The 25279-nt window shown below is 41.8% G+C and overlaps 1 protein-coding gene across 2 annotated transcripts in view; it reads right to left on the reverse strand.

Moving 5' to 3' along the window:
- Window positions 1–3430: 3430 nt before the first annotated feature.
- PPP4R2 (protein phosphatase 4 regulatory subunit 2) overlaps window positions 3431–25279 on the reverse strand; it is a 33498-nt gene continuing 11649 nt past the window's right edge. For both annotated transcript variants that reach the window (XM_053378182.1, XM_053378183.1), the window contains 7 exons: window positions 15900–16070; window positions 11271–11364; window positions 10090–10127; window positions 8905–8979; window positions 7873–8016; window positions 7047–7318; window positions 3431–5882 (listed from right to left, as the gene is read on the reverse strand). In XM_053378182.1, the coding sequence (XP_053234157.1) occupies window positions 5566–5882; window positions 7047–7318; window positions 7873–8016; window positions 8905–8979; window positions 10090–10127; window positions 11271–11364; window positions 15900–16070 (1111 nt within the window). In that variant the 3' untranslated portion in view covers window positions 3431–5565. The remainder of the gene's footprint in view (window positions 5883–7046; window positions 7319–7872; window positions 8017–8904; window positions 8980–10089; window positions 10128–11270; window positions 11365–15899; window positions 16071–25279) is intronic.

A 25279-nucleotide genomic window follows, 5' to 3' on the forward strand; every position in this document is an offset into this window, starting at 1 on the left:
CCTGATAGCCCTAAAAGAGAACAGGGAAGGTAGAGCCTCTTTCCAAGTCACCATCCAGCTCACCCAAGGCAGTAGAGGCAACTTGCGGAGAGCCTCAACAGCAACCACTTCTGGCCCTACAATCAGCCGGAGAGTCCCTGTTGGTGATTGTGCTACTCAGTTGGTGTGAACCCACAACAGGGCCTTCTTGGTGGTGGCTCCCCACTTTTAGAATCCCCTCCTGGTGTGATGCATCTGTCTCACTCATTGTTCACATTCAGCAGGAACTTAAAAATATTCCTGTTTACCCAGGCATTTGATGGCTGAAAGAAACTGTTCCTGGCAGCCTTGAAATTTTTTGCCTGGGAGGGTAAGTGATTGTTTTTAGATGTTAGTGGTCCCCTGTGGTTCAGATGCACAACTTGCAGCTACCAAAAAAACCCCCCATACATTCATATATTGTGGCCCATACCTGTGAAAGGCCCTCTCAACTGAGAATGTGCTGGACAAAGACGTTCCTATTTCAGCAAGCATTTTAAGGTGATTTCTGACTCTGTCATGAATTTTAATTGCTCTTATTCTTTAAAGGAAGCATATGGAGAAATTCTGAATATTAAGCAGTACCTGGAACGAATGAATAAATAAATAAAATGTTTTTAACATTTTGAGATTTTTAGAAGAAGAAGAAGAAGAAGAAGAAGAAGAAGAAGAAGAAGAAGAAGAAGAAGAAGAACAACAACAACAACAACAACAACAACAACAACAACAACAACAACAAAACAGTGACTACGTGCAGAGACACAATGATGTGGGAATAGTCACTTTTTTCAGGCCTCCAGGTCTTGAGCCATGGAAGGTTTCAAAAACAAACAGAGGCCAGTGGAGCCCTGGTGAGACACACTCCCAGCCACCAGTTCCAGCTATTAGCAGCCATGGGGCGGGATACTGCATTAGCTGGAATATTTGGCAGCCATTTCAGCTGGTTTTTTCGTTTACTGCTTTTCTGGATCAGTGATGAGGGGAGGATTGTGTCTGCCTCCCTGCACAACTGAAACTACTTGTTGACACCCCCTTTCCCACCCTTTTACCCTTCCTGGAAGGTTTGCATTTTTATTTTGGTCCGGAAATTTTTATTTCACATCCGAAGGGCTTCATCTTATCCCATTTTGCTTCTCCCTTGCTGATACAACCCTTTTCTTTTCTTTCCAGCGTTCTTTTTCCCCTTTTCTTTCAAAAATATTTTGGCTCCTCTAATAAAACAAGCATTTGCACTAACACACACACACACACACACACACACACACACACCGCTTGAATGCTCCCTGTGGCTCCTCTGTTGTGGTTGCTTTTAAGTCCCTTGAATTATATTGTTTTGACTGAACTGTCAGGATTTCAAAACTGCTTGCTGACTGAAAACATATGCACTACCAAAAATAGTGAGGCACCTCTCTGGCTGAAGAGAGCCCCGTTTCCCAGCAGAGGGCAGAATGGTCCTGTTTGAATCGGCGGTGCTTCTTCCATATGCCACAGCAACAGGTTTGTTACTGAGATGCGAGAAAATGGGTCAGTGATATACGCAACCTGAAGTCTTGCTTTCTTTCACTCTTCCGCAAGAGAATATTAACTTTTTTAAAAAAAAATCCAGCGGATGCTGTTGGATTCATTTTTACCGCCTAGACTTTGCATCTTTCTCGGTTTTAGGAAAATACAGGTGCACGAGAAAACGAAGATTAACTCAAAGCTTGGCATTTTATGCACATCTCCTGACCATTGAGAGCCAGTGTGGTGTAGTGGTTAAGAGCGGTAGTCTCGTAATCTGGTGAACCGGGTTTGCTTCCCTCTCCTCCACATGCAGCTGCTGGGTGACCTTGGGCTAGTCACACTTCTCTGAAGTCTCTCAGCCCCACTCACCTCACAGAGTGTTTGTTGTGGGGGAGGAAAGGAAAAGAGATTGTTAGCAGCTTTGAGGCTCCTTAAGGGGAGTGAAAGGCGGGATATCAAGTCCAAACTCCTCTTCTTCTTCTTCTTCTTGTAGTATTTGTGGCAGGTCAGTTCATTGATTCTAGGGCAGGGTTTGAGAATGCCCTGGAAGCAGGGCCAGCCCAATATCTGAAGCAGACTATAAAATGGCACTCCTTCCTCCAGGGAAGGGGGGGGTGAGTGAAGATCTACATCAGGAACAAGGGGGTGGGATAAAGATCTGCAATGGGAACAATTCTGGAAGGAGGCCAGTAGCACTCCCTACTGGGGCAAGAGTCCACTGCAGAGGCAGCACTGGGGGCAGGGGCTGCTCAGGAGATGGCAGATTTTGTCTCCAACGGGTTCACCACAGCACTGCCACTGCAACAGGAGTGGAGGGCAATGTAGAGAGGGTCACCTCACCTTGCCTCAAAAGTAGGCCACATCTGCCTGGAAGACTGCAACCCATATTGGGCTGTAAGCCAACAACTTCTACTTCTACCTCTGCAACCCCAAAAACACCTGTTCTAGAGGGCCCCCCAACTCTCTGGAGCAGGTTTTGAGGCTGTGAGGGGGAAGAGGAAGTTCTGTTACACAAGCAAAGTCTGGACTGCTTGGGCAACAGCAGCTTTGGATGAGACCCACTGGAAGCAACGCAGACGATCACCAAAAGTCAGAAACAATTAACTTGGATGTGTCCTCAGCTTCCCTATATAAGGTGGTAGTCAAGAACACCACACAGAAATATCTCAGCCTGGATATGTTGTGATTTGTTCCCAACTGCAGAGATCACGGCTTTATTTCCGCACGAACTATGAATTGTGTGTAAGGCAGCTTACATGGCTGTCTACTGTCAGGAGGAGTCATTGCATTTTAATAGGGCAATAGCGTTTGTGGCTTGGCTACATTCCATAGTAACTCATTGTGATTAATTTAAGTTGCACAGAACACAGCCACACCCCAATAAGCATTGCAATTAGGGATCTGACTTGTTCCAGATCTAAACACATTTACTTGGAAGCAAGTGCCCCTGGTTTGAATGGAATTGCTTAATAACAAGGTGCCATCTTTGTGAATAGCCAGTGTCAATGCCCGGGCAATCTATTCTCTTGTAGGAGGAAGTGCTTCATGGAACGTTGCGCTGCACTTTAAATTCTTTTTTCTGCAAATAAGAGAATGGGGATTGCCTGCGCAGCAGCACTCATGGACTCTAACCACCATCCCAAAGATAGGCCATAGGAACATAAATCAACAGAGACGAAGCACTGACAATGAATGCAAGCTCGTGGGTGCCAACTAGTGTGCATGGAGTCAGCAACTAAATTGTGCCTTCAAAATGAAATCTCAACTGTACTATCCAAGGCAGGCTGATTGAAATTAGCTCCGCCATCTAACTAATACTGGTGGACTCAATTCAGGCTGCCATCTTAGAAGGGGGAAAGTCTCATTTGAGTCAACAGGATTTACTTCTCAGTAGACATTTACAACACTGCGCTGTTAAGAATTTATTTTCCAAGCTCCTGCTGCCATTGCATTAGTACATTTATAAATTCATTATTTACAAGACAGTTGAAATCTGGCATCAGTGGGTTCTGTTAAAAATAACAATGTCAAAAGAGCACAGGTGCTTAAAGAATAGGTTTATTAACAATATTTTCACAAACAAACATCTAAAGAAAAAATCAGAAATCTCTAAAACGTAAAATTTGTTCTCATTGGCAAAATATCCCTGAAGGAAAAAAAAGAGCAAAAAAAGGGAAGGTGAGGGGAGAAAAATGTTTTATAGCCTTGGACTTTTGGAAAGAAATTCTAATTTCTAAGTTTGGTTTTAGTGCTACTTAATGCTTATTACACACACCCAACCCTCTGCAGAAGAGGAAATGGAGAATAACTGATTTTTCCTTTGTATACAGAACAGCAACTGAACTTTTTTCATAAGCATCCCCTTGTCTGAACCTGACAAGACAGCACAGTTTATTACCACCGTATAAATATGCAAGCTCAGCCAAATTATTCTGGAATACAAACAGAATTCAGTCCCACCCTTCTCCAGAAGGAAGCACACCGTGGAAGTACAAGAATTGTCAGCATGCATTTTTGATGGTTATTTTTGTACTCCATGGTACGTGACTTCACCTCCAAAAAGGGGGATTCCTTTTATATTTCGATTAAAATGTACTCAAACATTTTATAACATTAATATTTATTGCTTTATATGAATACTGTATTGAAAGCCCAAGCATTCAGTTTACACACAAATTATACAATTATATACCGTTTCACAATGGCAGTGAGCACTCTTTACAATCTACAAAAATCTACTTTACAGAAATTTAAAAATTCTAAATATCAAAAAGGTACAGTTGAAGAAACAGGTATAAATTTGGCAGCCAGTAAATGAGACTGGAGGTTGCGTCTTGAATGTTTTTACACATTTGGTGCCGGGGGCGGAGGGGGAGGGGAGACAATATGAAGAATTTAAAGCAGTCATTGTGCTTTGAGCTGGCTTTGGAAAAGAAAGGGTTAACACTGGCTGTCAAAGTAACATGTTTAAAAATATTTAGTGCACTTTCAAAATGATGTACAAATTATGGTAGTTCCTATGTACGCCTACAAACGCTAGTCAGCCGTTCACCTCAGGTACATAACTAGGGGAATAGTCTTGAAAATGTTGCAGTCTCTTATACCAGTCTGATCTGCCTACTTTGAAAAAGTCATCTGAGAAAGGCCAGAAAAAAATGCTCCAGTTCAGAGGTACTGTCTTCCTCAGGCTTGCAAGCATTCCCCCTACAGAAAGCTGAAACTGAAGGCTGTCCTCAACACATTTTCTCAGAATTAAAACTTTTCATTCAGGCACCTCAGAAACGTACGCAAGTGTTTTGCTAGAGCAGTTCTGTTGGAATGTATTTAAACCCGGTACTTTCAACGGCTTTCGGATCTTCAGGATTCCAGGCGGGCCAAATTTTATTTGGTTTATTCAGAGGTGAAAATGTTGCCTTCTGTGAAATGAGCTCAATTATTTCCATTAAAAACAACACCATACATCTTAAGAGTGGGATAATAGGTTCTCTTTAGATTAGCATGTTTTCAAGTATTGTGTGTCAGGTGTGTAGCTTTTTTTAAAAGTACACAATGCAGTCAAATGAAAACCTGAAAACCAAAAAGAAGCCTACAATTCACATGTTGAATGTTGAAACTCTAACCAAAAAAAGAGGAAAAATAATTGCTATAGCATTATTATTACTTGGAGGGGGGGAGGGGGAAGAAGAGACAGATGGGACAAAAGCTTCCTTGCGTACAGATAGCTAAGCATGGTAATCTCCAAAAAGTTGTCAAAATTATAATTACCTTCCAGTTTAAAAACTTTTAATTCTAAATAAAAAAAACTATACACAGACCACTGATTTGACCATACTGAAATTTCAGCGGTAAAGCAGGACCTGAGAGGAGCTGGTATTTCACAGTTCTTAATTAGTACAGCTCTTCAGGATTTAATTCATTGACAAGTTCAATTTACAGCCTGCTTTTGTTGTAAAACTAAAGGTCCACTTTTATTACATAAAATTATTTATACAGTGTAAAACCAGAGCCTTATGGAAAATACTGCCTCTAAGTGTATTTAAATTATTAATCCTGTTCCATAGGTTCTTCTGCAGCTTCTGTGGCTTCGTCGCTGTTTTCCATAGGGGTCTCTGCCGCCATTTCAGGAGTTTCACTGGCATACAAGCCCAATTCTTCCGTTTCACTGCAGCCAGCTCTGCTACTGACAGACCCACTGCTTTCACTGTCTTCAGAAGGCAAGTCCTTCTCTGCTTGAGTCTCGTCAGATTCCTCCATTTGATTATTCTCCTCAGAAACGTCTTCTTTCACAGTTAAGGATGTATTATTGTCTTTATCTTGATCTTTTCTTTCCGGAATAATCTCTCTGGGCGTCATGAGGGATTCTGGAATAGGGTTAGAATTCAGCGTTAAGTATTGAGAGTTCAATTTCAACCCAAGCGATATATAGTTGTTATACCCAGGAATATTTCTTTATTTTCATTCACCAAAGTAGCGACTGTGTGCAGTACACACATAATAAAGCTCTCTCCTCCCTATCCATGCATATGCATCCATTGTCATCATCTCTGCCGTAAAGGAACCAAATTAGCACAGCGACTGTTTTAGGCATGTCTGATATGTGTGTCACTGCGACCGTGAGCATTGGGCCAAACCCAGAAGTGACCCAGAAACATCACAAAAGGGGCAGAACGGGGCGGGGGCGGAACAGGGTGTTTGCAAGCTTTTTCACTGGTGTTTCAAATACATGCAATTTCACTTAAACATGTGGTGCCTCGGAACGTAAACCCCGTGTAAATTGTGAGTTTCCTGCAGCACACATACACACACTGAGTCGCCCAACTCTGGTTGGGTCGTGGTATCTTGTAGCCTGAGCAAATTCTACACTGCCCCTCAGTGATAGAATTATAATAAAGGGAGCCGTTGACAATTTGCTATGATTTAATAGCAGCTTGTCAACTGAGGTGGTTCACTTCACCTAGCCCAATGGCAGAATCAGTTCTGAACATACCCAACAGAGGAAAGGAGAGGCAAGAATTAATCTGTTGCAGCTCCACTGTGACGTAACATCCTCCTTGTCCTTAAGGCCAAGAAGGGGGAAATCTCCATCAGGGTGACCAAGTAGCAGACCATACCTGGGTGAACTCAAGATTTGTGGGAATACTATTGGAGGCGCATATTCCCAAACCTAATCTACAAACCTTCAAATTTGTGTGCTGGCATGAGCTGAGCTACCTGTAATTTTGGATAAGTTACTGAATGCAACAGATTCTACACAGAGTTTAAGGGGCAGTCTCTATGAATACTGGTTTCTCCACTACCACACATAACATATGTACAATAGCCTAGCAACAAGACCAACATTAAGATCCTCTCATTCCTTCACTTCTTCCCCACAGTTAAGTATTTAATTCAATGTTAAGCATCTTCAAATGTTAGAGTGATGGAGTTTCTAACAGATGCAAAATTTAAAAGCTGAATTCAAGCCACATTCCTAAGTACAAAGAAACTTCCCTATACAAAATAGTGATATTCAATGAGCGATATACCTTCCTCCTCTTCCTCTTCTTTACAATGCTGCCTCTCACAAACGGTTTCTTTCTCTTTCTCTTGAGATGCAGAGGGCGTCTCGGTCTCTTCTACCATCGCTGAACAAACTTCACTGGAGCCACTTTGGTTGGAGGTCCCTTCAGCTTCCTCCTCTTTGTCAAATTTCAGTCTTTTTACCTCGCGCCCCTCAACTTCGGCCGGATCTTCTTCAGGGTGTTTATTTTTTACAGAACTGCTTTGGACCCTTTCGGGTTCAGATGCCGACGTTTCACTGAAAGACAAAGAATTGATGTGGACAAAAATCTTCATATCTCATATCAACAGGCAGGCAGAGGCATGTGGCTTTTACAGTACTAGTCTCCTTGGGTCGTTTCAATATCTGCTACTCTGCTCAAATGTGTGTTTATTACAATTTATAAAGGATGAAAGCAAGATTGTGGTGTCCCATCTGCATAGTTTGAGTTCTATGACAGGACTATCTACCAATAAAACTCTGCTAGGAATCTCAATAGTTAAGGTTATTAGTTCTTCAGTTAACATTTTATAAATTTCCTCTCTATCCTCAGATGTAATCTAGTAGACGTACTGATGTTCACGGTAACTGATCTAGTAATTTATGGAACAGGTTCAACTTTAGGGATAGCTCATGTCCACAAGAAATCTTTGCGTGTATACAGAGTACATAGAAATATCCAGTTCAGAGCACAAGCATGTCAAGAGCTCAAAAGAAAGCAAACATACAGCTTGACTGATGGAAGGTGGATTGAAAGTTATAAACCTGTCTATGGCAAACACAAAAACCAACCAAATACTCCTCTTACAAACCTGCTAATTTTCTCTTCTGCTTGTGGGAGACCTGACTCTTTATTTTCTGGGCTGTCTGGTAAACCGTTCGTTGTCATTGGAGGTGACAAAGAAACATTTGGTCGATTGATGGGTCGGGGTGTTCCAGGACCATTTATATTGGATCTGCAAAAGCAGGAAAATTTTACATCTTAGTAAACAAATTGCTACTGAATCCCCAAGACATGTTGGATCTGTGGTTCAAGACAAGGAGGTTCTTTTGCTTCATACTATTTTTGACAGAAAGATAGCTACATGCTTGTATTTGGACTGTTTTGAATATGATCACACAATGAAGCAGGGAGAATCTAAAAGCATAATCTTAAGTACAGCTATTCAGAAGTAATTTCCATTGCATTGCATGGGACTTCCACCTAATGAGCGAGTATAGATTGCAGCATGGATCTCTTAATTTCAGGAAACAATGGAAATGTTTTAGAAAATGTCTGGAGTGCCAAACATACTACAGTGGTACCTTGTTTTGAGTCCAGGAACCATTCCGGAGCCCCGGACACTTGGCGAAAGGGACACTCAACAAAGTGCCGCACTACGCACACACGCAGAGCGGTTTGTGCTTCTGCGCATGCACAAGTAGCAAACCTGGAAGTAACCCGTTCCGGTACTTCTGGGTTTGCCGAAATGGATGCTTGAGACGGGGCAGACGTTTGCAGAGGTATTGCTGTATTATTAGATGAAGCCACTTCCCATTCTTTTAACTTTTATATTCTTATTCTGAAATCTGAAAATTTTCTCCCTGACTCATCTTGTCTAATTGCATTTAAATTTCCATCATTTTTTTCAACATGTCAAACCATTTTTTGGAGTTTTACATTTCTTTCAATCTACCAGAATCTAAATAAGCTGTAAAAGGAATAGGACACCAATAGCCCTTGCAATGAATAAACCTGGTCCTTCACAGAGGTTACCTTGGAATGACAGGATAAAGGACTGATCAAAAAGATCAGAAGATTTTATTTTTCAGAGTACTTGTTTTCCTTAAGCACTTTCTCTTACCTCTCAGAATAGCTCGGCGAGTTTCCAGGAAACATCACACCATTCATCCTGTTTAAACTATTGGAATTGTTTTTCCTACAATAAATGAAAGTGTTGTTAAGTCTTGCGAACTGCTTGTGGAATGCTTCTAACCAAGATGATTTTAAAAACAAAAAAAACCTCCAGAGTTTCAGAACTCTCTTCATTCCTTATGTTAACACACACATATCAAAACAGTGTAATTATTTGCCAACCAGTATTTTTACATTTTAAGGGGACGCGGGTGGCTCTGTGGGTAAAAGCCTCAGAGCCTAGGGCTTGCCGATCGAAAGGTCGGCGGTTCGAATCCCTGCGGTGGGGTGCGCTCCCGTTGCTCGGTCCCAGCGCCTGCCAACCTAGCAGTTCGAAAGCACCCCCAGGTGCAAGTAGATAAATAGGGACCGCTTACTGGCGGGAAGGTAAATGGCGTTTCCGTGTGCTGCGCTGGCTCGCCAGATGCAGCTTTGTCACGCTGGCCACGTGACCCGGAAGTGTCTTCGGACAGCGCTGGCCCCCGGCCTCTTAAGTGAGATGGGCGCACAACCCTAGAGTCTGTCAAGACTGGCCCGTACGGGCAGGGGTACCTTTACCTTTATTTTTACATTTTGAATTTCTGTCCTCTCCAAGTTATGTGCTTTTGGGCCTCAAAATGCTCCCCCCCACAAGACAAAAGATGAAATGCATGCAAATATGCAAGCAGCTCCATGTGGCAAGTCGTCCCATTTGCAATAAAAACAAAACTGCCAGTATCATAATACCAATATATCAATCTATGGTGAGACCATATTTGGACTACTGTGTAAAGTTCTGGTTCCCTCAACTCCGCCCCCCCCCCCCCAAGAAGAGCATTGCGGAGTTGGGAAAAGTTCAGAAAAGGGGCAACCAAAATTACAAAGGGGTAGAGCGACTCCCCTATGAAGAAAGATTGCAGCGTTTGGGACTTTTTGGTCTTTTTTTAGAAAAGGTGAGTAAGAGGCAACATGATAGTTTATAAAATTGTGCATGGCACATATGGAGAAAGTCGAGAAAAGGTTTTCTCCCCATCTCATAACACTGGAACTCATGGACATGCCATGAAGCTGACTGCTGGAAGATTCAGGGAAGATAAAAGCAAGCACTTCTTTATGCAGTGCATAGTCAAACTACAGAAAACAAGGTCACACTTACTCTGAAGATGGATATACACAACTGACGACCATGACATTCTGTAAGACAAAAAAAGACAAGAGGTCAGGATTTTTAGACAAAGGAAAGTATTTCTGGCTTTCATCCTTGCTATGGAGTGATCGTGCCTTTTACAACATACACTTCTTCCAGAAATGAACACCAGAGCCCCATGTGAGGCCCTGAACAGCATCTTTTAAATAAAGTATATTGAGGAAAAAGTCTTCAGTAATATTGGAAAGTCAAACAGAATTTACAAACCATGAAGACAGTTCAAATTAGAAACTTGCAGGCAAAAATCTGGCTAGTTTCTTCAAACATGTAAGCAACATTCATCTTCCACCCCACGCTACTGGCACAATGGCTCAGTGCGCCTGGTTACTAACCAGAAGGTTGGTGGTTCTGGCCCACCCAGGGAAGAGGAAGCAGCTGGAGAAACCCCAAGTGAAGAAGGCTCAGAGACAGGGGGATTGGTGGTGGGACGACAAAGAGGGAGAAGACTGGGAGGAGGTGTCAGAAACTGAGGAAGTAACAGGGCTTAGTGAGCGGGAACAGTCTGTGGTAGAGAGTAATCCAGGATCAGAATCAGAAGCTGAAACAGGGAACAGTCTGTGGTAGAGAGTAGTCCAGGATCAGAATCAGAAGCTGAAACAGGAGGTCAAGAGGCAGAGGCGAGGGTGTCTCCTGTTGTGACAAGCTCCCCTCCTCGCTGGTCTCCCAGAACCAGAAGAGGCATGAAGAGGGCAGAGAAGATAGCTGCACAGGGGCACAGTCTCATATTGCTTGGGAGAAACTCTGGAGAGGAGGGGACAGGCAACTGTGGGGAGGTGGGGACCTTCAGTCTGAGCAACTGCTTCATGGGGGCAAAACCTGCTGGAGATGAGTTGCTGTGCTCATTAGGCCTGACACTCCAGGGCGGATCTTGCTTTTGCTAAGGAAGTGCTATAATTTTTTGCTGGCTTGCTCCTGGGAGTGACATGCTACCTTCTCCATACCACTTTGTATATGAGAATATTGAACATGAATGAACCATCTAAGATAAATAGTAGAAGGCAAATAATGCCGAACTCTAAACAATGGCTAACTACTCATTTGGGGTGAAATTACTGTTGACCATAACACAACCATCCCGAGGATATTTGTTAAATGGCACAATTGCAATTTTGGCCATAAGACGACATTACCTTTTCTACTCCTCGGAGAAATTTGTCTGTTCCTGTGTAATTCCTCCTTGGATCTGTCAGCAGTTCACAGAGTCGCTGAATAGTAAAGGGGATACTAGAACAAAATACAAACAAGTTAAATTTTATTTTGAATTAACGGAGAAGGAACAACCCTGATAATTTTGTCCACTGTATATCACTTTGCACTTATCTGAGTGGTCAACTACCATTTAGTACCTCTAGGAGTGTGCTAGGCCTTATGGACAATAGATGGCACTGTAGCATCACAAACTCATTTGCTGGTCAATGAATTCACTTCAGAATTCCTCAAGATGCTCAAGGTAATCAGAAAAGATTCACATGATCAGGAGTTATGTACCAGTAAGCATTATTTTGGTGCCTCCATCATAAATTAGATAAGGTCCCCATCACCTGTTTCTTCTGAAAGATTAGTGAGAAAATGGTACGGCCTAAGAAATCTCATAGACACCTCACACTAAATAAATGTGAAAAGCAGCCCAGGGTTTTCATTAGGGTTTTTAAAAATAATAATAATAATAATAATAATAATAATAATAATAATAAGCTAACAGTGTAAGCTTCAAGGCACAAATGGTACCATAAAGGACAGACTACTGGTTTCAAACAAGCTCTTCCACAACAAAGGTATTTGGTTTGTTGGTTTGTTTTTGAAAAACATGTGCAAAGATATCTGAACCTAATAACCCCACCACATAAAATGTCAATAAAAAAAACTTGCTCTATGAGGGTAACAGAAATTGAATCCCCCCCTTTCTACTTTGAGATTAACAATTTTAAAAGAAGGTCAGCAATAATAGGTAATGAGAGCTGGATGAAGCCAGATTTTAAAAAGAACATGACAAAGGTTTATATACTAGTGCCAACACAATTCTCAAATTATTAGACCCTGAAGAGAATGATACTACACAGGGCAGAATCACTGGACCCAAAAATCTTTGCCATTTTCTAATATTGCAAGTGGTGTTTATACAGTAGTACCTTGGTTCTCGAACTTAATCAGTTCCAGGAGTCTGTTCGACTCCCAAAACCATTCGAAAACCTGCTTCCTGCACTCAATTGGAAGCTGTGGAAGCTGCGTCGGACATTCGGCATCCGAAAAAAGTTCACAAACCGGAACACTCACTTCTGGGTTTGCGGCGCTCGGCACCTGATTTGTTCAACAACTAAGCTGTTCAAGAACCAAGGTACCACTTTAGTTCTAAAGACCGCACAAAATTCCTCCCAAGTTTAATAGGGAAAATGGAATTTGGGTCTATCAAAACTGCTAATTTCTTTTGGACTCCTAAGTGTCATAAGTACTTTGAAAGTGTAAGCCATGTTGCTTAAAACTGGGGAGAAAGAATTGCTTGGCAATCAGCTATTTGCAGCCTGAATAAAAGCAAGAACAAATAGTTACATTTGTCTAAATCCTACCACACCAAATCACTCAAAGCATTTTTTTTCTCTCTCTCCATATAAATCTCAAATGTAGAAGAACTGAATAACTTGTGTCCAATTATTAAGGTATGTGGCACAGTACAACTCCCAAAATCCTAATATAAATATTATTTTTTATGGGCTTAGATTTCTGGAAGGATTACAAACAGAATGTCAACGCCTTTCATGAAAAAACTAGAAAAACTTAGCCCTATAATATTTATTTTAAATCCTACACTGTTAGCTGCAGACCGTTCCAAATGCTCTGAATTTTATAATTCTTCTAGGCTATGTTTTATAGAATTTTATTCCCTCTGCTGGTTAAAATTTCTGAATTTCAAGATCAAAGAATACTTTAGAAAATAACACTTGAGGTTTTTCTTAACCACTATTTCATGTCTTGTGGCAAGACAGTCCAATTGTGAACAATAATTTATGAGTTTGCACACTATGAGTTTGCACATTATAGGATGCCTTAAGATCCATTCTTCTATTAAATAGGGCAGATAATAATTCCAGTATTGAGCTAAGCCAGTGTGATCCCAATTAGAATTTGCAATAAAATATTTTGGTATTTAGATTTGCTGAGCCAGGAAGCTGCAATGTTAATTGGGTATGGTGGTGTTCTTGGTGGACAGAATTCAATGCTAGTATGGTGGAATAAATTTAATACTGATGTAGGATTTCTAAATCAGAGAATAGGTCGAGAAGCTCAGTTTTAACTTGGCTTCAACTGCCACAAACATCTGACCACCTCAAGCAAACAAATACTATTCAAGGAGATACTTAATATATTGCTACAAATGATTGGTTAGAGACAACAACTCCGGCTCCAAGATACAGTTGTACCTCGGATCTCAAATTCCTTGGCTTCCGAACAAATCGGCTTCCGAACAATGAAACCCAGAAGGGAGTGTTCCAATTTTTGGAAGCCAAACATCCGGCGCAGCTTCCCAGGCTTCCTACTGGCTGCAGGAGGTTCCTGCAGCCAATCAGAAGCTGTGCTTTGGTTTCCAAATGTTTTGGAAGTCGATGGACTCCCGGAACGGTTTAAGTTCAACAACCAAGGTACCACTGTAACTTCACTAACAACTGGGAGCCAATACTGGAAACCTGCTCTTTCCTCACAAAACATTCTCCACCCCCACCCCTTAACCATGTTTATGCTGCTCACTGATACCAACATTAGTCTGGGTTTCATTTAACCAGAGAAGCCCATTTATTTCAAAGGATCTCAAGTCCACAGACTTCAATAGGTCTTCTCTAGGGTTGACTAACTATTATCAACATATTGTTTGAGGTTGGAGGAGGTTAGAGGACATCCTGCTTAACCTTAATTGTGCCTAGTAGTATCAAAAACTGCTTAACCACAGCTAAGGGGAAGAGACTCGCAGTCCAGAGGCTGTCTCCTTATTTCTTAACCACACTTAACATGAAGTCAGCATTCTGTCTGCACGAGCCCACTGTACCTGGACATGCAAGCCTTAAAAACAGGCACAAAATCATTAAGAGCAGTAGCTCGCTGGTAGAGCACCCACTTTGCATATCAAAGGTCCCAGGTTCAATCTGCAGTATGGTGCTGATAATACCAAAGTTGCAAGTTCGATCCCCATAAGGGGCAGCTTCATATTCCTGCATTGCAGGGGGTTGGACTCAGTAAAGGATCCTCAGGGTCCTTTCCAGCTCTACAATTCTATGATCCTATGACTGTGAAGTTCCCCAGTCTGAAAGTCACTACCAGTCAGCACAGACCACATGGAGCTTGACTGACTCAGTATAATGTACCGTATTTTTCGCCCTATAGGACGCACTTTCCCCCCTCCAAAAATGAAGGGGAAATCTGGGTGTGTCCTATGGGGCGAATGCAGGCTTTCGCTGAAGTTTGGAGAGCAAGAGGGGTCGGTGCGCACCAACCCCTCTCTCTCTACAGGCTTCAGGAACACATCCGCAGCCTAGGCAGCCCTGCGGGAGGTCCCGCAGGGATGTCTAGGCTGCGGATAGCAGCCTGCTTCCCGGAGCGTCGGGCGCCCTGAAAGCAGAGCGCCCGGCGCTTCGGGAACACATCCGCAGCCTAGGCAGCCCTGCGGGAGTTCCCCGCAGGGCTCCCCACGCTGCGGATAGCAGCCTGCCGCCCGGCGCGAGAAGTGCCCTGAAGCAGAGCGCCCCGCGCGCCGGACGGTCATCCGCAGCATGGGGAGCCCTGCAGGAGTTCCCCGCAGGGCTCCCCACGCTGTGGATAGCAGCCTGCCGCCCGGCGGGCAGGGCGCCCTGAAGCAGAGCGCCCCGCGCGCCGGTCATCCGCAGCGTGGGGAGCCCTGCAGGAGTTCCCCGCAGGGCTCCCCACGCTGCGGATAGTAGCCTGCCGCCCGGCGGGCAGGGCGCCCTGAAGCAGAGTGCCCCGCGCGCCGGACAGACATCCGCAGCGTGGGGAGCCCTGCAGGAGTTCCCCGCAGAGCTCCCCACACTGCAGATAGCATCCTGCCGCCCGGCAGGCAAGACGCCCTGAAGCAGAGCGCCCCTCACGCCGGGCAGACATCGGCCAGCCCCACAAGCTCGGGGGACAGCAGGGAGGCGCAGCGCCGCCATCCCGCTGTTCCTCAACCTGGTTCGGCTTCCCCGACCAGCTTTTTTGGGGGAAATAAAGGGGGGGGGATTTCTTTTATTTCCCCCCCAAAAAACTAGGTGCGTCCTATGGGACGGAGCGTCCTATGGGACGAAAAATACGGTAGTTTCCTGCATTTGTTCCTATGAACTAAAACCAAATGAATTTCAGAAGCTAGGTTCATAGTTTGAGCTGTAGTAGAAAAGAACACATAACTTTCTGGCCTGCAATACTAACTAGAAGAATTAGTAGCTTAGATTCCTATTCTGTCCTCACTGCAGGTTCACATGGAACTTAGTCATCTAGTAAGTTATTTAAAAGCTATCATGCAAATTAGAAGGCTCAACCTTTGAAGAGCCTGATATGAACTGAAAGAATGTAAGCAAGTGATTTTTGCATGAGGACAATTCAGAAAGCTTACCACAATGGTTTGAACTTTGCCAAGAAACATTTATTTATAGAAATTATTCATTTTTCTGAACATATGGCAGAAAATTACTACAATATGAAAGACAGAAACAGAATGTCTAAATTTGATAATAAATCATGCGGTCTGAACAACAAGTGAGGTTTGATCTAAGATTGCATACCCATTAAAGCCAGTGACTATTTTCAGAATACGTTCTTTCATCTCCTCAAAGGGAATATACTCCACGTTGGGGTTAGGAGGGCCTCTTGGCTCAGGAGCAGAAGTTCTGAAGTCATCCATCACTTTCTCCAATTTGAAAATAAAATAGCCTTTGAACTGCGACCACTGGATCCTAAAAAAAGAAACACACACAGCTTGCTTAACAGCACACAAAAAACCACATGCTAACCATATTTATATTAAAGCAATAAAGCATGCACAGCACAGTTAGCTTTAAAAATACCTGCAGGCAAAACAAGACAAACAGAGAGAGAGAAAGAGAGAGAAAATCACATGATCAGGTATCTGAGCCATTTATTCAATCGTGTGGAGTTTAGGTTCTAAACTATGGATTGTTAGATCTGAACCTGGGTATAGTGGTGAGTATAGCTGCCTTCCAAGCAGTGATTAAATAAAAAGTATTTTCTGTTATACCTCTGAGCCATAATACCAAATTTAAATCACTGACAAACAGGGCAGGTTTCGTCATTAAGCCCCCAAAACCAGAACTATTACATGAAGATGCAAGTGATAGCAAAATTTAATACCACTACCCTTTACTAAGAGAAATAAGGTCAAACATCAGATGAAAACAAGGCTCAAATAAGACTTGAAAGCAGGGATGCCTCAATCCTGAACAGCAAACAGAGCACAGTGCACAGAGAGGGGGATACAAGTCAAAGGGCACTTTCTGCTTTCTAATAAAACTCTTGTCCACCACCCATTTCCCCCCAGTCAAGCCTGGTTTACTCCAGATATTCAAATGACAATACACAAAGTTGTTTGACCTTTCATGTGGTTCCTCCATTCAGGCATTATGAGAGTAGTTTAGGAGCAGGTTCAGAGAAGCAGCTCCTTTGTTGTTCCAGTGATGCATGAATTTTGTCCAGCTGAAGACCAGTTGGTATGCAGAGGGGCATGACTGTCCTTACTCTCAGTGGAAAGAAGAGCTGAATGAGGGATTAATGTATTCTCTCACTGAAAACCACTTTGAATTCTCATAAGGGATATAAATCTCCAGTATCACACTTGCAACTGGCAGCTAATCTAGACACCAGTTGTAGAATTATGTCACAGAAAATCTACTTCCCTGTGCCTGGAACAGCCCAAATTAGATTTCTGTTGACTTTCAAGCATAATGAACGCAAGTATCCTCAAATAATTGTGCCTGCTAGCCCAGCACAAAGCATATTCTCTAACATATGAGAAAACATAGAAGGTTTATTGTCTCTATTTTATCACGTTCAAGCCAACTAAACCAACAAAACCACACAGTACTTACAAAGAGAGGGAGGAAATCACCTGACTAGATATGAGTCATTTATCCTTCTGTAGGTAGGGCTAGCTTTTAAACTATGGATGGCTAAATCAGAACCCATGTCTCAATTCACTTCCAGGGTCTTTCCATCTAGTATATCCCCACCAACACCCAACTTAAGTATATCCTCCTATTATGTAGTTCATCCACTTTCACTTGAGCAAAGAGCTATTTGAGGTTCTCTTTCCACCTATGCTGCTCACTGCCACTTGGTGTGTCTGAATCATACACAGAAGTGAGCATCTGAGATGCATAATAAGGGCAGGCACCTGACACCTGTTCACTCTATGGTTAAGAAGAGATAAAAGACAATGAAGGTCAGATAAAAACAAGAGGTTGTGTTCAGCTAACTTTTACTCAGAATAGAACCGTTTAAATTAATGACCACGGCTAACCTAGATCTAGTAATATCAATGGGTCTTCTCCGAGAAAAAGTTAGTTGACTCATTCAAGAGTAAGATGCAAATGTTTTAGAACATGGTTTGAAAACTTGTGATCCTCCAACTCCCACAAGCTCTAGCAAGTATGGCCAATGCTACACAGGTGGTGGGAACTGAAGTCCAACATCTGCAGGGCCACAGGTTAGTCATACCTATTACAGAACTTTTAATACACAGACCAATACGGAAGCAGTTTTGCATTGTACACATACAAATTCATACATCATATATCCAATGATAAATACTACCTGCCTGTTACCTTTCTGCCATCACCCAAGTTTAAAAAGAACATCATTTTTAAAATAGAAATTGGAGGTTCTTCAAAGATGAAACAGTTTTAAGTTTTGCTTTTGTCAAAAAGCCCCTAAACTTTTCTATGTACTTTTGATTCTGCCCTCAAATTTTTGTCTTTCTCATCCAAGTTCTCAGCACTAGGTGGTCACATGGACTAGAAGGAATGAAAGCTGTGATGTGAGCTTTCTGGAAAATTTTGAATTGGAAATTATTTCTGGTTCCTTAATTCTATTGCAATCAGATTTCATGTCCTATATTAGTAAACTAAACTACTAAACTATGTTAATTCTAAGGGCTCTGTTAAGTATCTCAGATGTTTTTTCCTTGAGCTGTGTCCCAATAGCTACGTCAGGGAATGTACAGCCTCCAAGAACCCTAGAAACCACACTTCAGAGACTTTTGCACAGGTCATCTGAGCTGTGAGTCCAAGACCTAGATAAAGATGAGAAAATGTTTTGTTTTGTTTTTATTTTCATGTGATTTGCTTAACACTGTGATGAAATATGTAGATTTTGCCATGGAAATCGCAACTTTCAAAATTTAGCTCAAGTTTCATGTTTAGCAAAGCTATTTCTCGTAAAAGTACAGAAAAAGGAACCTATTAAAGATATTGCCACCTTCATAGTACAATATATTAACCAAAAACCTTATGTTAAAGAAGCTAAAAGGCAATAAAAGCTGAAAATTCAATAGTGGCCACTCTGCAGTGGGAAGTCAAGCAAGACTATTGTTAGCATGTTTATCTAGTAGGAAGCAATTAGGAGGGTTTCCTATTTTGAAGACAAACTAGGCAGTTTAACTTGATTTGGTCTTTGATCATGCAAAAAAAAAGTGCTATCCAGCTGCAGGAAACACTTAGGAACAGAAGTATTTTTTTAAAGGTTTTGTGTTCATATCTTCCCTATTGATACTTTGTTGTTGCTGCTGTTGTTTAGTCGTGTCTGACTCTTTGTGACCCCATTAGTTACCTGCCTTAGGTTTTTAATGCTGAAAAGCAATTTCATATATACTTGTAATTCAACATGTACGAACCTGCATATTTACCTTGCATGTAATTTATTCACACACAAAATGAGACATTTAATTTCTAAAGCGTGAGTCAGAACTGAACCTTTTTCAGAGCTAAGCAGATGAGCAATCAAGACAGTTATTTTTAACTTCTATCAGATGTTGTGAACCAACCCAGTATTACTTTTTCTGGCTGTATCTGTTCTGGAGATCCGTGGCATAGTGAAGCATACCTACCCAATGCCATTCATGCCAGAGTTTAGATCCACTTTGGGTGAATTCTGATGAATTACTTAATCCAGGCAATCTATGCAACAGGTGGCATGACTTGTCGTTTCCCCATGTGGTTATCCTGTGCTATACTTATAAGGTTCAAGCTTTGGAGTCCGGGAAGACTCCCTCTACCTGCAACCCCCAACATATGTTCTAAGTTTTTGTGTTGGCGAAACAGCACCCATCACAGTTCCGTGATGACAGCTGATTGTTCCCCAGAACCATACTCACCTGCCAATCATGTGGACCAGACGTTCCCCATCCTTGCTCTATCTCCTTCAGGCTGTAAGGGAAAGGGTAGTGTTGGGGCAAGTACGTGCCTAGTGACTTTTCCCTTGCAGTTTGAGTATCAAAAGGCTCCTAAGTCTCTGCAACTAGTAGGAAGGAGGATATTCCAGACTCTTCAAAGCTAAAATAAATGCCTAGTTTGAGCAGCTGACACTTGTGTTTGGCAACATACTTGCAGTCCCACAAGGAAAGAGGCAGTCTACCCACTTTTTGTCCACATGTGAACTGAACTGGGTTGCTGCATCTATGCAAAAGCCTTGGCGGTGTGTTCTACTGGGGCTGCACCAACACCTGTGGTGCACTTGTGCAAGGGCACGTGAACTTGCAAACTTCTGAATTTTCTGCAGCACAAGACTCAACTACAAGAAAGCAGCAATATTTTTAGAACATGCATTTTTAGAAGGCATCAAAAGTAACCCAGCTTGTCTCAAAACACTAACATCTACAAAAACCGATTAGAAGATAGTAAACTTTTAGCTATTGTCAGCGCCAGCATGAGCTTAAACCAGCTTAGCGGTTTTATCAGTTTGATTGAGAGACTGTTTTCCTTGCTGGCCACTTTCACCCTTAACTTGATTCTGCCTACTGACATTTTCATTCTTCTTGTTACCATGGCTTCATCACAACAATGCTGCAACCAGCCTCTCAGAGGAATGCACGGAAAACAGTACAGTAGCTTATTCAGCAACCAAGGGCTATATTTTAATGCAAAAACAATTAGCACAAATTCTTTGTGTACCACACTTGCTTTTCAGAGTTATCCCCAAGTTTGGCCAGATCATGCATAATGCATGATGCTATCCTATGCATATAGAAAAGTTCCACTGCACATACAATGAGCCTTGTCATCCTGCTATTCTCCTATTCTTTAGGCAACTGGGGTAACGAGGTAGCAGTAGGAGAGGGTGTGCGCATACCCCCTGCTTCCAAGCTGCTCAGGCTTCTAAGTTTTTCATTTAAATTTTACAGACCGAAAAGTTCTTATTTGCCTTTTATCTTATGGGGAAAGCCCTACTGCTATCCTTACAAGTCACTAAGATGAAAAGTTGGGAAGATTCTTTCACCTGGTTAGATCTTGCGATTTGTCATTGGCAATGCTAATTTTCCAGATAACTAATATTTTTCAGCCTCATGTCAGTACAGCAGGTCTGCTCTTTATAAACCTGAAAATAACCTAAAATGCTTTACATTAATTTCTTCTTTAGTTATCTTCTATTATATATTTTTACATGGAAGAATGCAATGGTTTTCATGGTCAAAGTTAATGTGATAAGTGAGAAGATTCAGGGTAAAGCCGATGCATAATACAGTTCATACTATAGTGAAGAAGAGCATATATAGATATATAGAGCATATATAGATGAATAGTCAAGTTTAGATGTGGGATGTGAATGATGGGTAAAAGACTAATGATTCTGCTACAGAGTACCTGTGGCAATCTTTGTGCAAGTCTGAATTAATTTCCCGTATTTTCAATATTAGCTACCCATGATGTGCAAGCAATTTAAAATGTCTGCCAACTTTTTTATTATTTCTCATTTTTCTGTTTTTCCCTAAAAGCTGAAATATACATCAAAAGACATTAAACACTACCAAACTATAATCAACACCACAGAACCCTGGAAGCATGAAGCAAGAACTGCTGTGAACCACCCATCCAGATCTAAATGAACACCAACAGAGAACTAATTTTAGTGTTTCTGGGCATAGTCAGAAGGCAAGTGATGAAGCAGCTAAGCATATCTGGTTTTGTCAATGCATGAATGGAAGATTGCCTGGTAATCCTCAAGTTCCATGGAAGAAAAATGAAAATAATGTAGCAGAGAAGCCAAGCATACTTCAGCACATATAATTCCAACATTTATAGTACAGTGGTACCTCAGGTTACAGACGTTTCAGGTTACAGACTCTGCTAACCCAGAAATAGTACCTCGGGTTAAAAACTTTGCTTCAGGATAAGAACAGAAATCGTGCAGCAGCAGCGTGGCAGCAGCAGTGGGAGGCCCCATTAGCTAAAGTGGTACCTCAGGTTAAGAACAGTTTCAGGTTAAGAACAGACCTCCAGAACAAATTAAGTTCTTAACCCGAGGTACCACTGTATTTATTCCCTACCTTATTTGAACTTTCTGAATGCTGATACTTTGCAACCGTGCCACTAGATCTGTTCATCACCACAGTAAGATCTGTGGCTATTTTGTGGGGGTGATGAAATCATTGTAATCTCATACAGGAATAAGGTGGGTGCCCCACATTAAAGGTGTTTTTTGGGGGGCGGGGAGGTAATTTTGTCTTCACTAGCAGATAAAATATTTTCCCTGTTCAGTAGTGGTAGGAGAGTTGCATCACAGCTTCTTCTACAAGGCAGGTATAGAGTATTTGTATCTTTAAAACTTTGATCTGTTGGATGTTTACTTTGTATTGTAAGCAGGGATTCCCAAAATTTGGTTTTTCATGGTAGCTGTCATGTTCTGTCATCACTCAAAGTGAGAGTGACTTGTACCAGCAATCAGCAAAGATTGGAAACCCACAAGCATGCTTGCTCTGCCTTTCCTTAAAGGTTACTTTGAAGTGAGAGACACCCCCCCTCCCCACAGGCTTCACTGTGATCCATGCAGAATTGGGAGTTGGGGTCTCTCACCTTTTGGTGGGTGTCTATGAGAGTGGCAGGCAACAGTTAAGTTGGTTTATATGGCAGTGACTACTGACCACCTTTTGGGAATTCAGGATTTCAAAGTATCGTAGCTAGCATAATTTGTGGTATTATATTCTTTACACAACATATTGTGTAAACAGTTTTACACGCAGCATTAAAAGAAAGCAGTGATCCAGTGAGCGGTCTGGAAGAATCTTTAGCTGTAGCAATCTGCCTCTTTACATAAGAGCCCCTGGAGCCCCATTTAGAGGATGTATAATAAATACATATTTTAAAAAAGCTCGACATATTTCCCACTTATAACAATATTGGGCTGGCACCATAATTAGTAGTAATTCATTCATCCTAGAAAAAGGGAACTGAGTCTCATTTATCAAGTAACTGCTTTCATTTCCATCTATTCCAAAGATTAGATTCTCATTCATCCTGATTTTAAAAATTACACTGGTGCTATGATGTGCAGAAGTTCCTATGCGAAGGAGGGCTTCCTATTCATTTCAGCATTACGGATTGCTGTGTGCAAGTAAAATAAATATGCCAATGGAAATCTGTAGACTAGCAAGAGACAGAAGTACAGCCACAACAAAGGCTCCATTAACTACTCCCTTATATTGACAGCTTTGGATAGTTTATCACAAGATCCCCAATACTCTAGCAATCAAGCCTTTTTATTCAGATTGAATCTTCAATGTCTCTTCAGTTTCGTAACAACCCTCAACTGTCTTTCAGACACTGAAGGGTGGAGCGGGGGGGGGGGGGGAGAATCCACCCCATTTGCCTTCATCAAGTCTTACAGGAGCTTATTATATCTTTAGATAAGTTTTAAGATTTTTAGATCATCTCGTTCCAACACATTCCCACCAATTGACAGACTTCTAAACCACCTTAACAACTCATTTTACAAGCATTTTAAAGCAAACAATTTAAATTGTGATCTCCCTATATGTTCTTGTAGATGTTGAGATGCCACTCAGATAGAATTTGCACATGCTGGTCATTTTAAAAAAAAATTAAATTGTGGCAGCAGATGATATTCTGCATTCTCTTATCTGAGCCAGCTTCTTCAAATTAAGGGAGTCACCCATTTCATTCTTTTTTAAAATGAATTGTCCCTTTGTTGCCAGTGAAAGATTCTTGAACAGAAGTATTTAGTCCCCTAGATCAGTGTTCCCCAACCTTGGGCCTCCAGCTGTTTTTGGACTACAACTCCCATCATCCCTCACTAGCAAGACCAGTGGTCAAGGATGATGGGAATTGTAGTCCAAAAACAGTTGGAGGCCCAAGGTTGGGGAACACTGCCCTAGATGACAAAACTGATTAAACATTCTCTTCAGTCACTCCCTCTTACGTTGCAAAACAGTCACTTTCAACATTGTTTGTGCTTAAAAGTGATGGTGCTATTAGTGAACATGGCAAGTTCCACATCTCTGAGCCCCAGAGTTCTCTGCTTCTGAAGTGTTGGGGCAAAGGGGGAAACCACTGTGACAGAAGTGGCCACTATTTCTAAGTAGTAGCGCCTTAATTAGGCTGCAAATCACCTGACAAAGAAGAATAGATTAATGAACTTAATGAGAGTTCACTGGCTTAAGGGATATTACTTTATTTGATTGGAAATAAAAGCCTGCAAGATTGGTCACCAAATATAGTTGTCCAAATTACCAGTAAATAACTGTTTCACATGTTGTGTACATGCATGAAATCTACAACAACAGGGAAGAACTAAGTTTCCAAATATAGCATTCACTCCATCAGTACAAGCCTCCTTGTTCAGAGATTGAAGAATCTGAAGCAAATTACCAAGGACTATCTAAATTATCATTTTTAATAGACTGGGCTAAGACAATTTTTATTAATACCAATTATTTTGGATAAGCAGTTTACAGGTATGAATGAGCATCTACAATCCCTTCAACACCAGCTAGGTAAAGGTAAAGGGACCCTGACAGTTAAGTCCAGTTGTGAACGACTCTGGTGTTGCAGCACTCATGTTGCTTTACAGGCCGAGGGAGCTGGCGTTTGTCCGCAGACAGTTTTTCCGGGTCATGTGGCCAGCATGACTAAGCAGCTTCTGGCGCAACGTAACACATGAAACCAGAGCAGCACATGGAAAAGCCGTTTACCTTCCCGCTGGAGCGGTACCTATTTATCTACTTGCACTGGCGTGCTTTCGAACGGCTAGGTTGGCAGGAGCTGGGACTGAGCAATGGGAGCTCACCCTGTCCTGGGGATTCGAACCGCCTACCTTTTGATCAGCAAGCCCAAGGCTCAGTGGTTTACACCACAGTGCCACGTGCGACTACCATACATTATCTGAGAAAACCAGATATTTTGCGGGGGTCAGATTAAAAATTAACACTAGCTGCTGAAAACGTCAGAGTGCAACTGTGATTTCTGGAACAAAGAGTAGTCAGGAACACAGACATACAGGCACTGATTAGACAGTGTTTGCAGCATGTGGGATCATTTCAAATGGAACCGAATCCATGAGCTTGGATAGTACTATTACTACTACTAATTTTTTCAGTAATATGCATATGTTCTGTGGTAATTTCTCTTACACCTAATTATGAATTACTGCAATTGATTAAAGCTTTCATAAAACGCATAAACTGACCCAATGGAAGGATAAGAGCAAACAAAATGCTGTAAAGTAAGTATCTAGAGTGATAATTAATGATAATCTCTGCCCATGTGTGGAAGGATCCCCACTGGGCTTAAAAGAGCTCTATTCCACACACACCCCTCCTAGCATGTAAGACCAGACAATGAAACATCTGTGCATACTTCCCCCATCCCTATACAATCCTCTTATTCCGCATGATCAGGTTTAAGTTGTTTGAACTGTCTTTCAATATTGTGTTTGAATTGTTGCAACCCACCTTGGAACGTTAAGGTGAAGGGCAAGTAAATGATAATGATGATAATGTGTACTCCAAGCTATTATCGTTAGGTGCCAAGAAAAAGCATTCCTCTTCTCCCAGGTTTTCGGCTAATTAAACAATTGATGGCCTTTTAAACTCTCTCTCTCTCTGTGTGTGTGTGTGTGTGTGTGTGTGTGTTATCCATGT

Source organism: Podarcis raffonei, chromosome 2 (genome assembly GCF_027172205.1).
Source record: "Podarcis raffonei isolate rPodRaf1 chromosome 2, rPodRaf1.pri, whole genome shotgun sequence".
Classification (NCBI taxonomy): Eukaryota; Metazoa; Chordata; class Lepidosauria; order Squamata; family Lacertidae; genus Podarcis; species Podarcis raffonei.